Genomic DNA, 14,916 nt, shown 5'->3' with positions numbered 1-14,916 from the left:
GTTTTGGTTTGACAGCAAGTCAACCATCCAAAACAGTTTTCAAACATTTTCAAAAACTCCTAAGTATAAACAATCGGTTGTTTCGACAAAACAACAGGTTGTTTTTAACTTAGTTTTGAAAAACACTTTAAACTTAAAAGATTTTGAAAACACTTAAGCTTTAGATTCAAAAAAGAGTGGATTACACATATAATCTACCCCATATCCTATTATAAAGCACCTCTGCAACATCAAGCACCTCCAGCCTTCCATCAAACACAAAGGATTTGGATTCTTCAAAGTTTGAACATTCTTGATTCAACACGATCAACATTGTGAAATACTCTATGGCAATCACGAGGTACTTCATCTGCCGTATTGCCAAAGGGAAAAGCCCCAGAATGTTGATCCCCCAAGTATGAAATGGTCATGGGCTGTAGATCGACCTCAGCTCCTCTAAAGGTGCCTTGTGCCAGTCAGCATGTTGTTGGCACTGTTTGCATCACTGGGCATACCTCGTGAAATATTCCCTCATGGTTGGTCAGTAATATCCTGTGCGAATGGCCTTTGACGAGAGGGATCGACCGTTGACGTGGCTACCGCATATTCCCTCGTGCAATTCTACCATAATGCGCGCGCAGTGCTCACCACTTACACATACTAAGATATGATGGGTGAATCCGTGCCTAAACGACTTTCCGTCGATCAAGACGTACTTGCTCGAATTTTTCTTGAATTTTCTACCCTCTCGGTCAAATAATGTTGGTAGGGTGTCATTCAAGTTTCTCCTATTTCGACTAGGTGAACTTGGGACGGCATTTTCCCAGCAACCGGGTATACGCTTATCCTTGGCATTTTCAATGTCTCTTGCGTTAAGGATCGATGACTCCTCCTCACTTCTTCCGTTGTGCTGATCTGCTAGACCTCGACCATATTGTTTGAGGTAGTTCGAGGTGTCTTCAGGGTCTCCTGAATTACTGTCCTCTCTCTGCCCCCCTTGCCCGAACTGGCGAGCTTTGCAAGCAAGTCTGCTCGGGCATTCTGCTCTCTGACCACATGAACTAACTCGAACACCTCGAACGTCCCCTTCAGAACTTGGATGTACTCTAGGTAGGCGGCATCTGTAGGTCTTTAGCTTGGTATTCCCCCGTGACCTGACCCGTGACTAAGAAGGAGTCACTCTTTGCCAGCAAACCTTTCGCTCCCATCTCCTTAGGCAACAACATTTCGGCGATCAGGGACTCATACTCTACTTGGTTTTTACTGGCCTTGAAAGCGAACCGTAGGGCCAGCTCAATCAGCAACCCATCTGGTCCTTCCAAGATGACACCAGCCCCACTACCTTGTTGGTTTGAGGAACCATCTACATAGAGCACCCATTTGAAACCTGCTCCTTTTTGGTGCGTGGCTACCGAGGAGAGCTCTACTACGAAGTTAGCGTAAACCTGGCCCTTAATGGGGCCTATAGGCTCATACTGTACGTCAAACTCAGATAGCTCTACTACTCATCGCACCATTCTACCTGCCACATCTGGCTTTTTAAGACTTTGAGAATTGGAAGGTCTGTCATTACTATTACAGTGAAGCTCTGAAAGTAATGGCAGAGTCTTCGCACTGAGTATACTACTGCTAGAGCTGCTTTCTCTAGGGCTTGGTATCTCACTTTTGGCCCTTGCAACACCTTGCTGACGAAGTAGATCGGTTTCTGCATCTGGTCTTGTTCTTGCAGCAGGACCGAACTAAAAGCCTTCTCTGTAACTGGGAAATATAGGCGAAGGGGAGTACCTAGCTCTTGTTTGCACAATACTGGTGGACTAGCCAGGTACTCTTTCAGCTTCACAAACACCTCTTCGCACTCCCAGGTCCACACGAACCTGCTGTTAGGGGTGGCAATGCGGGCTGGCCCGCCCCGCATAGACCCGCCCCGCATAAAATTTGCGGCCTGATTTTTCTAACCCGCCCTGCATAAGGGTTGGCTCGCGGGCTTGCGGGCCAGCCCGCATAAGACATATTTATTAAAAAAATAATTTTTTAAATACAAATTTTGAATATTTTTATTTAGATGCATTAGGTAAATGGTCTCATAATATTATTTTCATGAAACATGCGTAATAAGATGTTATTAAAAATTTCGGAATGTAAAATATCAGACTTCGTGAAGAAAATATGGGTGTGTAGAAAAAAAAATTATACATTTTAAAGTTATGCGGGTTGTGTGGGCCAACCCGCCCCGCCCCGCGTTTTTACAGCGGGCCGTGGGCCGGCCTGCACGGCCTACCCCACATTGCCACCCCTACCTGCGGTTTCTCTTCAGGTATTGGAAGTAAAGATGCTCCTTGTCTCCTCCTGCCGATACAAATCTGAACAGAGCGACCATGCGCCCTGTTAACTGCTGCACCTCTTTGACTGAGGTTGGGCTCCTCATTGTTATTATCGCAGCGCACTTCTCGGGATTCGCCTCTATCCCACGTTCAGTGAGTAGGAAACCCAAGAACTTGCCTGCCTCGACCCCAAACACACACTTCTTTGGATTCAGCTTCAGCTTGTAATTCGCTATTGTGGTGAACAGCTCTTCCAGGTCTACCACGTGCTGCTCCTTTTGCTGGGAGGTGACCACCATGTCATCTACACATGCTTGGACATTTCTCCCTAACATGGGCGCTAGTACTCTTTCCATCAACCTCTGGTAGGTGGCACCTGCGTTCTTCAGTCCAAAGGGCATCACCTTATAGCAATAAAAAGACAAATATGTCATAAACGTTGTCTTGCACTCGTCCTTGGGGTGCATCATGATCTAGTTGTAACTAGAGAAGGCGTCCAGGAAGCTGAGTAATCTGCATCTTGATGCACTGTCTACCAAGGCGTTGATACTAGGCAGCGGGTAGGAGTCATTTGGACATGCCTTGTTGAGGTCTGTGAAGTCAACACACATCCTCCACTTCCCGCTGGCCTTTTTTACCAACACCACATTGGCCAGCCATTCGGGGTACTAAATCTCCCTAATGTGGTCAGCCTTCAACAACTTCTCTGTCTCTTCACGCACGACCTGACGCCTCTCCTCGTTGAGCTTTCGTCTTCTCTGGGGAACAGGTCGAACCTGGGGGTCCATGGTGAGACGATGACACAAGAAGTCAGGATCTATGCCAGGCATGTCAGAAGCAGACCACGCGAAAGCGTCGAGGTGCCTCGCGATGACCTCGGCAATTTGATCCTACAACTCTTGTCTCAAAGTCCTGCCAAGCTTGAACATCTTCCCACCGATCTCTCTCTCCAGCACGTTCCAGAGCGTTCGGGTTGCCTCTCCCGGGCGATCTGTGCACGAGTGACCCCTTCTTCCCTTGGAGGCTGGGTAGTAACAATGAACACCCCTCTCTTCGTCTTGAGGCTATTTTCGTAACACTTCTTAGCCTCTTTCTAGTCAGACTTGATGGTGATCGCCGTACCTTCAAGGGAAGGCAACTTCATCTTCATATGCCTTGTGGAGGCAATCGCTCCCATCCTATTCAAAGCAAGTCTACCTAACAGTATATTGTAGGCTGATGGGGCGTTAATGACAAGATACTTGATGTTGGCAGTAGACGAAGTTGTGCCGTCCGTCTATATGCCCACGCACCTCCACTTGGTCTCCAGCGAAACCATACAAGCACCCAATATAGGGCCTCAACTGGTCTGGAGACAACTGCAACTTGTTGAAGGTCGACTAGAACATCACGTCGATCGAACTTCCTAGGTCTATGAGGACGCGATGAACCCTTCTCCCTACTATGACTAACGAAATTACCACCAGGTCATTGTCATGGGGTAAGACATCTTGGCGGTCGGCCTTGGTGAAGACGAGGTCGACGTTGGGGGTCTGATCTACTTCCTGTACCTCTACTGCCATCACCTCTCCCACATACTTCTTTCACTGGGAGGCGGTGCATCCTCCTCCTGAAAACCCTTCCAGAGATTGTGTTGATCTCCCCATGAATGGGCACCTCATGCCTTTGATCTGCCCCTGCAGTCACCAACGCTTGATCATTCTGCTGCTTTTGAAGGTAATCCTTTAAGAAGCCGCTCTTCACTAGCTCATCTAGTTGGTGTGCCAGGGCCAAGCAATTGCGTATGTAGTTCCCATGTGCTTGGTGGAAGTCACACCAAGCGTTCTTGTTGGGCCCCATCTTACTGATGGTCTTTGCGGGCACCTTCAGTCTTGTCGCTATGTTCAGGATAGCGATTAGCTCCTTGAGTTCCACTCGAAAATTATGTTTTGGGAGCGGGTCCCTTCGTGCGTGAGTCCCCCCTGGGACTGTTCGTAGGGTTTTTCCGCTCCTTTCTTCTTTGTGGTTGCCTCGTGCACCCTCATGGGTTGAGGTCGTCCTGCTGCCCGAGGTCGAATAGGACCGACAAAACCACGTTTCTTCGTTACTCGATCATCTGTTTCGATGTGTGCCAACGCTCGACGTCTGATCTCGATGAATGTCTTCGGGTAGAACCTTAACACTGATTCGCTGAAAGGTCCCGATAACATTCCCTTGACAAAGGCATGCACTGTCATGGCCTCATCAGTGGGTTTCAACCTTACCACCTGAACCCCGAACCTGTTCAAGTAGTCCTTCATGGACTCCCCCTGGTACTGTTTAATGTCAAAGACATCATAAGAAAGTCAGGTGGGGGCCTTATTAACAAGGTACTGCTCCCTGAACAGCGTCGCAAAATGGTCGAACGTGGTGATGTGTCCATCGAGGAGACTGATGAACCACTCCAACACCACGTATGCCAACGTGTTCATGAGCAACTTGCAGTACACAACGTCAGATCCACCTGTGAGCATCATTTGAGTGTGGAACACCGTGAGATGGGCCTCTAGGTCCTCCACACCCATGAAAGGTGACCTTCGGGCCTAGAGACATGGTGGGCAACGCCGTATCCATGATTGCCTGTGAGAACGGCATGGGACGTGCCCTAAGGGGTACATGTGGGGCGCGTTCATCCACTTCACGTTCCCCTACCTGTTGCAAATCCCTACAAAGTTCCTCATTAGCCCTACGCAGTTCTTCGTTGTCCACGCATGATGTGTTAATTTCAACCCTAGATGCTGCCACCTCTGTTCGAAGGGCATGCATAGTTTCCAGTATTTGTTGTGTGGTAACGTTGTCACCTCCAGGGGGCACTACACCTGTGGCTACATCAGATCCTTGCCTCGTACTCCTCATATTGCTGGTAGAAACTATCAACACGATTGTAAGTGGGGCCTTGCTTTAACGGGCGCCAAATGTTCCTGCCGGTTGACTCGCATCACCGGTTGACCCTACCAATAGTCTTTGGGCCTTTCTATCTCCGCCTGAGAACCGTACTTCCTTGATCAAGAAATATCTCATCTGCAAAGACAAAGTGGCGCCTTGCTAGGGTTCCTGGTGTTGAATCAAGTGTGTTCAAGCTTTGAAGAATCCAAACCCTTTGTGTTTGATGGAAGGCTGAAGGTGCTTGTTGTTGCTGAGGTGTAGTAGAATAGGATCTGGGGTAGATTATTTGTGTTGATCCACTCTTGATTGAATCCAAAGCTTAAGAATCTCAAACCTTTTTAATTGAAAGTGTTTTTCAAACTAAGTGAAAAACAACCTGTTGTTTTGTCGAAACAACCGATTGTTTTATACTTAGGTGTTTTGAGAAAGGTTGAAAACTGTTTTTGATGGTTGGCTTGCTGTCAAACCAAAACAACCGATTGATTCGAGCATTCAATCGATTGTTTGTTTTGGGACCATAACAGAAATTTGTTTTGTGCTTTGACTGAGCTTTAAATGATTTTATAACTTATTACGCTCCAGTTTTAAATGCTTTGACCAGTCTTTGTAAGCAATAAATAGTTTGTTAAGCTTTTGTAACAAACAACTAAGATTAAATCATAGAAAAACATATTTGAGTTTTTCACTAGTTTTTAGCTTTTTAAGAGTTGAAAGATTGCTTTGAGATTGCTTTGATCAAGAGAGTGGAATAGGATTTTCATCTTGTATTGATTTTTGATCATTATGTAACAAGTGTAATCCTTCTGTACTTTGTGTAAACTCTGTTGTGTAAGGCTGAGAAGTGTTGTGTGTTCTTGAGGATTCTCAAGATCAGCATTCTTAGTGGTGTATGTGCTGAGCCAAAGGAAGTGTGTGTCTTGAGGGGATCAAGGTCACTTCTTTGGTGGTATTTGTAAGTAATCTAGGTTTGATTGCTTAGTGGATTTCCCCAGTGATTTCTGGGAAGACTGGATGTAGCTTTTGGTTTAAGAGTGAACCAGTATAAACTGTGTGTGCAATCTCTCTATCCCTTGAACTCTTTAATTTCAGTTTATATTTGTTAACTGGTATAAACAACCGATTGTTTCTACGAAACAACCGATTGTTTTTTTGGTGCTGTGCTAAATTTCTTTGTGTTTTTTGCAAACTGAATTCTGAATCTAGTTTTCTCAAACGGATTTCATTCTACAATAAAAAGTTTGCGAAAATCCTCTTTAAACCATTCACCTCCCCCTCTAGTTTAAAGCCATACATTCTAACAATTGGCATCAAGAGCTTGGTACTTGAAAGTTACTCAAGTTTGATCCGAAAATCTTTTTCAATGGCTGGAAAACTATCTTTCGAGGAAGGTGCTTCAATCTACAAACCACCTTTATTCTGTGGTTTGAATTATAAGTATTGGGAGGCTAGAATGAAAATCTTTGTTGAATCCATTGATCAAGGAATTTGGGATTCAATCGAAAATGGCCCTTTCATTCCAAAGCTTAAAAAGAATGGATCTTTTATTGCAAAACCTTGGTCCCAATGGACCAATGAAGAATGTAAGATGGCCAAGCTTGATTGTACTGCTCAAAACATAATAGCTTCTGTACTAGATACTAATGAGTTTTTCAGGATATCTAAATGCAAATCTGCCAAAGAGATGTGGGACACACTCAAATCTACTCATGGGAACATCAATGAATCAAAGGAAGTAAGAACAAGGAGCCAAGCACGAAGGAAAAGGAGGCAAAACAGAAAAAGCCTCAACCTCTGCTTTATGGCCAAAAAGGAAGATGATTCAAACAATGTAAGTTCCTCTAACTCCTCAAATTCTGAAAATTACAATCAATTGCTTCAAGCTTTTCAAGAAACACATGAAGAAGCTAACCGATTGGCCCTCTTGAACAACCGGTTAAAGGAAATGAATAGCTGGCTTGAAAACAAAGTAAAAACACTGGAAGAAGAGTTGGAAAATTCAAAAACAGATTTTGAAAATCTTGAAATTGTTTACAAAAACTTTTCTTGCAAGTGTGATACTCTTATTTGTGAAAATTGTGAAAATCTTGAAAAGAAAGTTCATTATCTTGTTAAAACTGTGGATAAGCTTTCAAAAGGTCAATCCAACTTTGAATGTCTTGGCATCTCAAAAATGTGGTTTTGGAAAAGCAGGATTGGGTTTTAACCCACAGAACAAGCAAGATAGATTTTCAAAGTCATTTTCGAAACTGCCAGAAAAACAACCGATTGATCTGTTGAAACAACCGGTTGTTACATGCTTCTATTGCATGAAAAGAGGCCATTCTGTCAGATTCTGTAAAATCAGAAAATATGCAGTTCCTAAAGGCTTTATGAAGTGGATTCCCAAATGTTGTAAAGGTTCAAATGATGAATGTAAACCAAATGGACCCACATTCATAAGGGGACCAAATCTTTGTACTTGAAAATCTTCTTTGTAGGAAACCTTGGACGAGAGCATGCAACAATGGTACCTGGACAGTGGGTGCTCAAAGCACATGACTGGGGACAAATCAAAGTTTCTAAGCATCTCCTTTATGCAAGAAGAGCACGTTACCTATGGGGACAACAACAAGGGGAGGATTTTTAGAAGAGGATCCATAGGAGACAAAGATATTTTGGTCATGCATGATGTTCTCTATGTAGAAGGTCTAAAGCACAATCTGCTGAGCATTAGTCAATTATGTGACAAAGGATATCAAGTTATCTTCAAAACAAACTCCTGTGAAATCTGTCTTCCCAACACAAAAGAGGTTCACTTGGACTCTCTTCTTGGAATCAAAAAGTGATGCCTTCTCTACATTCAAGAAGCTTGCTAGAAGATTGCAAAATACAAAGAACAACAACATAGGCTCAATAACAAGTGATCATGGAGGTGAATTCCAAAATGAAAAGTTCAGCAAGTTTTGTGAAAAGATGGGAATTCTGCACAATTTTTCAGCTCCAAGGACTCCACAACAGAATGGTGTAGTGGAAAGGAAGAACAGATCCCTTGATGAATTAGCTAGAACAATGCTAAGTGAATCTTCTCTTCCCAAGTATTTTTGGGTTGATGCAGTTAGCACTGCTTGCTATGTGACGAATAGAGTGCTAATAAGGCCAATTCTGAAGAAGACTCCCTATGAGCTCTTTAATGGAAGAAAACCAAGCATCAATCACCTTAGAGTTTTTGGTTGCTGTTGTTTTGTTCTCAACAATGGAAAGGAAAACCTAGGGAAATTTGATGAAAAGTCATGCATACAGAATCTACAACAAGAGGCTAATGACTGTAGAAGATTTTGTTCATGTTGTCTTTGATGAAGTGGATCGCAAAAGCATTCAAATCTCAAAGAACAGTGCTGAAGAGGATGAGCAGAACATCAATTTTGAGAAGCTGGACCTCTGTGCAGAAAAACAACCGGTTGATTGTTCGAAACAACCCATTGAAATTTTGCAGCAGAGTGAGTTGCCCAAAGAATGGAGGATTCCTAGAGATCTGTACCGTCCTGGTAGTCGGAAGTGATGACGTGGCATCAAGCTACAGTATAAGCGTGTTGACGAGATGCCAGGTTGGCAGAAGGGAAGGAAGTCGGGGGGCTCGTGAAATCGCCAGTTATTAAGTTGGCGTGCTCCGATCTCCAGCATACCGGAACCGGCGGTCGTCGGGTTAAAGATGAAGTCGCCAGATGTAAACTCAGGCGACCAAGTGATTAGAGATCGCCGGGGCAAGCACATCGCCGAAGATGAAGGTAGTGCAAATTGTGAAGGCGGCCGGCGAGACCACAGGGAAGGTGTACGAAGGCACCCTAACTCGCCAATTCCAGTAGAGATCGCGCTCCAAGTTAGCTATGCACTGAGCAGTATCATGCATAAGTAACTTAGCCAAAGGAGAGTCAGAAGCAGCGCCCAAGTCAAGGAGGCTCCAGATGATGACACGTGTACGACTGGATGCGAGCCACGTGTCCAGATGTGTAACTGCCAGGAGAGAGAAAGTGACCAGGTATATAAGGGTTTCCCAACGAACTTTTGAGGTACGCACGTTCAGATTGTCTTCTTTACGCTTGCGAGTTCTTGAGCATACTGTGAGAGAGAACTGGTTCACGGTTCCTTGAGAGTTCTTGAGTGTTACTCTTGAAGTATTTGGTGGTTCAGTCACTGACTTGGGCGTTGGAGTGCGATCGGCCGCAGCGGCGCCGCTCTGTTCTTTTGCAGGTTCTTGAGGTGGATCGTGACGAAGGACGGAGGGTGAAGCGGTGCACACGTCGATCCAAGTTTGACGAGGCAAGTTCCAACGTTTTGGTCAACAGGCAGGATCAAGATCTGTGAGTAGAGAACATCATTGGACAGATAAAGAAAGGTGTCTCTACACGTAGCTCCATCTCAAACTTCTGCAGGCACACTGCTTTTGTCTCTCAAATTGAACCAAAGTCAATTGATGAAGCTCTCAAGGGTGAAAAATGGGTTGAAGCTATGCATGAAGAGTTGAATCAGTTTGCAAGGAATGAGGTATGGTTTCTTGTCCCTAAAACATCTGAGATGAACATCATTGGTTCGAACTGGGTCTTCAGAAACAAGCTGGATGAGGATGGTGTGATCACAAGGAACAAAGCAAGGCTAGTTGCCAAAGGCTACAATCAAGAGGAGGGAATTGATTATGGTGAAACCTTTGCTCCTGTTGCAGGATTGAAGGTTGTGAGGTTGCTGCTGACTTTATCATGTATGAGTGGATATAAACTCTTTCAAATGGATGTCAAAAGTGCTTTTTTAAATGGCTACATCAATGAGGAAGTGTATGTGGATCAACCACTGGGCTTTGAAGATCATCAATATCCTAATCATGTCTTCAAGTTGAAAAAGGCTTTGTATGGGCTGAAGCAAGCTCCAAGGCAGTGGTATGAAAGGCTTAGCAACTTCCTTTTGTCTCATGGCATTGATAGGGGAATGATTGACAAGACTCTCTTCATCAAAAAGTCAAATTCTGAAATTATCCTTGTGCAAATTTATGTTTATGACATCATCTTTGGTGCTACACAAGATAGTTTGTGTGAAGAATTTGTGGCTGCTATGAAAGGTGAGTTTGAAATGTCTATGATGGGAGAATTGTCTTTCTTTCTTGGATTGCAGGTTAAACAAACAAGGGATGGAATCTTTCTATGCCAATCAAAGTATTGTAAAGAGATTCTCATGAAATTTAAAATGGAGAGTTGTAAGGTAGCAAGAACACCTATGCCATCAAGCTGCTACATGGATGCAGATGCTGTTGGAAAAAGGGTAGGTCAAGCAAAATACAGAGGTTTGATTGGCTCTTTGCTCTATCTAACAACAAGTAGACCGAATATAATGTTTGCGGTATGTCTTTGTGCAAGATATCAAGGAAATCCAAAGGAATCCCCCTTCAAAGCTGATCCAATCAGTCATCGGTAGTCGAAGATGTCAGCAACAGATAACCACATGGACCACTCGCTGGAGGACACGTGGATCAGGTGGAAAAGTAATCATGGAGGAGATCCCCCGGTATGGAGATCGGTGGTCAGTAACCGAGTGGCCACCAACAGATCAGTTCCAAGATAAACACCCGGGGGAGAACGCGAGAAGCAATAGAGCACCGATCAGTCATCGGGTGCATGGTCATCGGGGTTTCGTGTTACACGCAGTTAAACTGGGACTGAGATTCCCAGCGAGAGCGTTACGCATGGACCTCGCATGATCATACCTGAGAAAGAAAAGCTCCTCGTCGGTATAGTCGTGCACGAGAGTGGCCTGAGGGAGTCAGTAAACCGGTCAGTGATTGGTTACTCTCTCAACCCATTATGTGCATGGCATCGTGAAGGGGAAATCGTGTATCCAGAGAGCAATGCTTGGTGAGTGTGCCTAGTCCAACCACACCTGGTGTTCTCCTGGGAATGTGCGATTTCACCCAGATGGAAGAAACGCGCTAAGTTACTCCGCAAGGGAATAACATAGGCACACAAAGAGATGCGCTAGAGCCCTTCAGGTGGTGGCACGTGAACGGTTAGATGCGAGTTGCATGCCTCCACGTGTCACTGTCTGAGAGGGGCGCGACCCAGATAAAGGTGCACTCCGTGTCGTGAAAGGTACAGACAAAAAACCTAGACACCCACGACCCTGACTGTGGTACGTTTTCGTACAAAAGCATAACAGAATTCTGACACGCGCAGAGAACAGCGTAGCAGAATTCTGTTAGGCACAGACACAGAAGGGGATAAAAAGAGAATCAGAGAGAAACACACGGGGACGGTTTTTACACATTATTTTCTAGTGATTCTGTGATCTAACCTGCGCGTCGGAGTGCAAACGGCCGCTAGAGGCGCCGTCTGTGTATTTTGCAGGTTGCATTCGAAGTTTCCAGCGAAGGTCCTAAGAGCACTCTTGCAGATAACACAGTTGCCAGAGGCGGGTCAAGCAAGCGACAAGGCAATTCCTCCACGCTCGAGTTGTCGCAGGATCATTTGGCGCCCACCGTGGGGCTCGATATAAAACATCAGTCCCACCACACAAGTTTTTCAGTTCCAGTTGCAGTTCCCAACCATAGTTTGTGTTGGTGGTGCTTCGAGTGTTTTCTGTTCGACTGCTCGCTATCGCAGTCGACTCCTGGAGTTTTCACCGTTTGTTTGGAGTTCTTTGAGCTGCTGAGTTTCCTGAGGAAGGATGAGGACAACGCGCTCCAGTTCAGTTGCGCCATCAACCGACGAAGATGCTGTGTCCATGACGCAAGTGATGGACATGATGAGGACGCTGCAGGAGAACGTGGTTGCATCGCGTTCTGAGCAGGAAAGGATGCAAGAGGCGCTGGTGGCCTCGCAAGCAAGGAACGAAGAGCTCAACAGGATCAACAAAGAGTTGCGCAAAGCCCTTCAGAAGCGGGAGGAGCGTGCGGCAGGGGACAGATCTGCACCCCCATCCCCACCACGCAGCTTTCCTATGCCATTTTCCCAAGAGATCATGGACTCGGTAGTCCCGGCTAACACTGTGGCAGTGAAAGCGTCTTTCACTGGGGTGGAGGACCCTGAAGCCCATCTCACGGTGTTTCATACTCAGATGATGCTCTCAGGGGGCTCAAACGCGGTGTACTGTAAGGTGTTCATGAGCACTTTGGGCGGAACGGCGTTGGACTAGTTCGTCAGTATACCAACTGGCCACATTACCACGTTCCAACAGTTTTCCAAGATGTTTGTCGAGCAGTACATAGTGAACAAGGCGCCACCTTTGGTGTCTTACGACTTGTTTGATATAAGGCAGTACCAAGGGGAGTCCTTGAAGGATTTCCTGAACAGATTCAGAGCTCGGATAGTCCGTTTGCCAGGAAAGGACGAAGAGATGTTCGTGCACGCCTTCAAAAAGGGCGTGTTGCCTGGGCCTTTTAGTGAGTCGCTCATCAGGAGCCACCCCGCCACGTTCGCCGAAATCCGGCGACGTGCTGTGGCTCACATCGCCGCCGAGAGCGAGGTCACCGAGAAGAGAGGAAATGTGGCCCCAGCTAAACCGCGCACCCAAGCAAGGGTACAGCCTCAGAGGGTAATGGAGGCGGCGGCGGGAAAGAGGGATCAAAGGACGCGTCATCCTTACGACCCTAAGAAAAATAAGAGCAAAGGACCAGGGCGCCCCAGGGAGAGTAATCGCCCCCCGAGGTATGAGTTTGTGATGGGTTTGGCTGATTTGATCGCCATCCCAAACATAGCTGCCAGGCTCAAAGTGCCTGAGAAAACGGCGGAGAAGATTTTGGGGCCAAAACCAGACGCATGGTGTGAGTTCCACAAGAGTTTTGGCCACTCTATCAATTCGTGTTTGGCTCTGGGGCACCAGCTCGCCGAGCTGGTCAAATGTGGTTTCCTGAAGGATTACTTGCTGGAGAAGCAAGCGGACCAAGCATCAGGGTCTCAACCGGCGAGCAGCAGAGGGCAACAGCACGAGGTGCCTATTCACGGCGAGATCCACACCATAGCTGGCGGATTCTCCGGCGGGGGGTGCACAGCGTCGCAACGAAAGTGGTACACGAGGTCGATAATGTCAGTGGAAGTCTTTGAGGATCACTCGCCCGACGTGGACATCACGTTCACCAAGGGGGACCGCAGGGACGTGGTGCCTCACGACAACGACCCTATTGTGATCTCGCTTGTCACGGCGGGAAGGACCGTCCACCGGGTGCTGGTCGACCAAGGAAGCTCAGCAGATGTGATGTTTTAGCCAACCTTTGAGAAGTTGCAACTGTCCCCTGATCAGCTAAGACCATATGGAGGCTGCTTGTACGGTTTTGCCGGCGATCAGGTGGAGGTGAGGGGGTATATCGAGCTGAGGACGACCTTCACTGACGGCTTGGCCTCACGAACGGAGAAGGTCAGGTACCTTGTTGTAAACGCCCCGTCAGCATACAACATACTGCTGGGGAGGCCAACGCTCAACAGAACAGGAGCTGTGCCTTCGACAAGGCACATGAAGGTCAAGCTACCGTCTATGGAGGGTATGATCATCATTATTTGCTCCGACCAGAAGGAGGCGAAAAAGTGTTACGAAAACAGCCTCAAGAACAAGAGGTCTGTGTGCCACGTAACCACAATGCCTCCCCCTGGCGTGGAGCCGGAGCGCGAACCTCGGCGAGCTTCGGATGCGGCGTTAGAGATGGTCGCCGAGGGCGATGTGGCGATAGAGGCGAGGTCGAAGAGAAACTGCTTGGAGGCCGCCAGAGAAACCAGTATCGCGAGGGCGCTGATCGCCAGCGAGAGGAAACCTCAGCCAGTGGAGGAATGGCTCAAGAAGGAGATCAGCGGGAAGGTGTTTAAGTTGGGAAGAACCCTCGATAGCAAGACGCAAGACCAGATCGCCGAGGTAATAAGTAGACACTTGGATGCGTTTGCGTGGGCTGCTTCAGATATGCCGGGGATCGACCCCGATTTCTTGTGCCATCGTTTGGCAATGGACCCCCAAGTCAGGCCCATCCGCCAAAGAAGAAGAAAATTCAATGAGGAGAAGAGACAGGCGATCAAAGAAGAGACGCGGAAACTACTTGCAGCGGGCCACATCAGGGAAATCCAATATCCAGAATGGCTCGCTAACGTTGTCCTGGTCAAGAAGAGCAGCGGAAAATGGCGGATGTGCGTTGACTTTACAGACTTGAACAAGGCCTGCCCGAAGGACTCTTACCCTTTGCCAAGCATTGACGCCCTAGTAGACAGTGCATCAGGGTGCAAGCTGCTAAGTTTTCTGGATGCCTTCTCGGGGTACAACCAAATCCAAATGCACCCCATGGACGAAGAGAAGACCGCCTTCATGACGGAAAGGTCATGTTATTGCTACAAGGTAATGCCCTTCGGGTTGAAGAATGCAGGGGCCACATACCAAAGGCTGATGGACAAGGTGCTCGTGCCCATGCTCGGAAGGAATGTACAGGCATACGTCGACGACATGGTCGTGACGTCCCTGGAGAAAGACGAGCACGTCACAGACTTGGAAGAGTTGTTCATCACAATAGCCAGGTACAAGCTCAAACTGAATCCTGAAAAGTGTGTTTTTGGTGTAGAAGCAGGGAAATTTCTGGGGTTTCTTCTGTCAGAGAGGGGAATTGAGGCTAACCCCGAGAAGTGCGCCGCCATTTTGGCAATGAGGAGCCCCGCCAATGTGAAGGAGGTGCAGCAACTCACGGGGCGGATGGCCGCCCTGTCTCGATTCGTATCGGCAAGCG

The 14,916-nt window shown here is 46.9% G+C and overlaps 1 protein-coding gene across 1 annotated transcript; it reads right to left on the bottom strand.

The window, feature by feature from the left end:
- Positions 1-520: 520 nt before the first annotated feature.
- On the bottom strand, positions 521-1,894 carry LOC137806510 (uncharacterized). Its single transcript, XM_068606687.1, has 3 exons — positions 1,502-1,894; positions 1,261-1,454; positions 521-1,133 (listed from the first exon to the last, which is right to left on the bottom strand). Exons 1-3 carry the CDS (start codon positions 1,892-1,894, stop codon positions 521-523), a joined length of 1,200 nt encoding a protein of 399 aa, XP_068462788.1.
- Between the last annotated feature and the right edge of the window lie 13,022 nt (positions 1,895-14,916).

The sequence above is a fragment of the Phaseolus vulgaris genome, chromosome 11 (assembly GCF_000499845.2).
Source record: "Phaseolus vulgaris cultivar G19833 chromosome 11, P. vulgaris v2.0, whole genome shotgun sequence".
Taxonomy (NCBI): Eukaryota; Viridiplantae; Streptophyta; class Magnoliopsida; order Fabales; family Fabaceae; genus Phaseolus; species Phaseolus vulgaris.
This window is presented reverse-complemented; position numbering and strand designations above follow the sequence as displayed.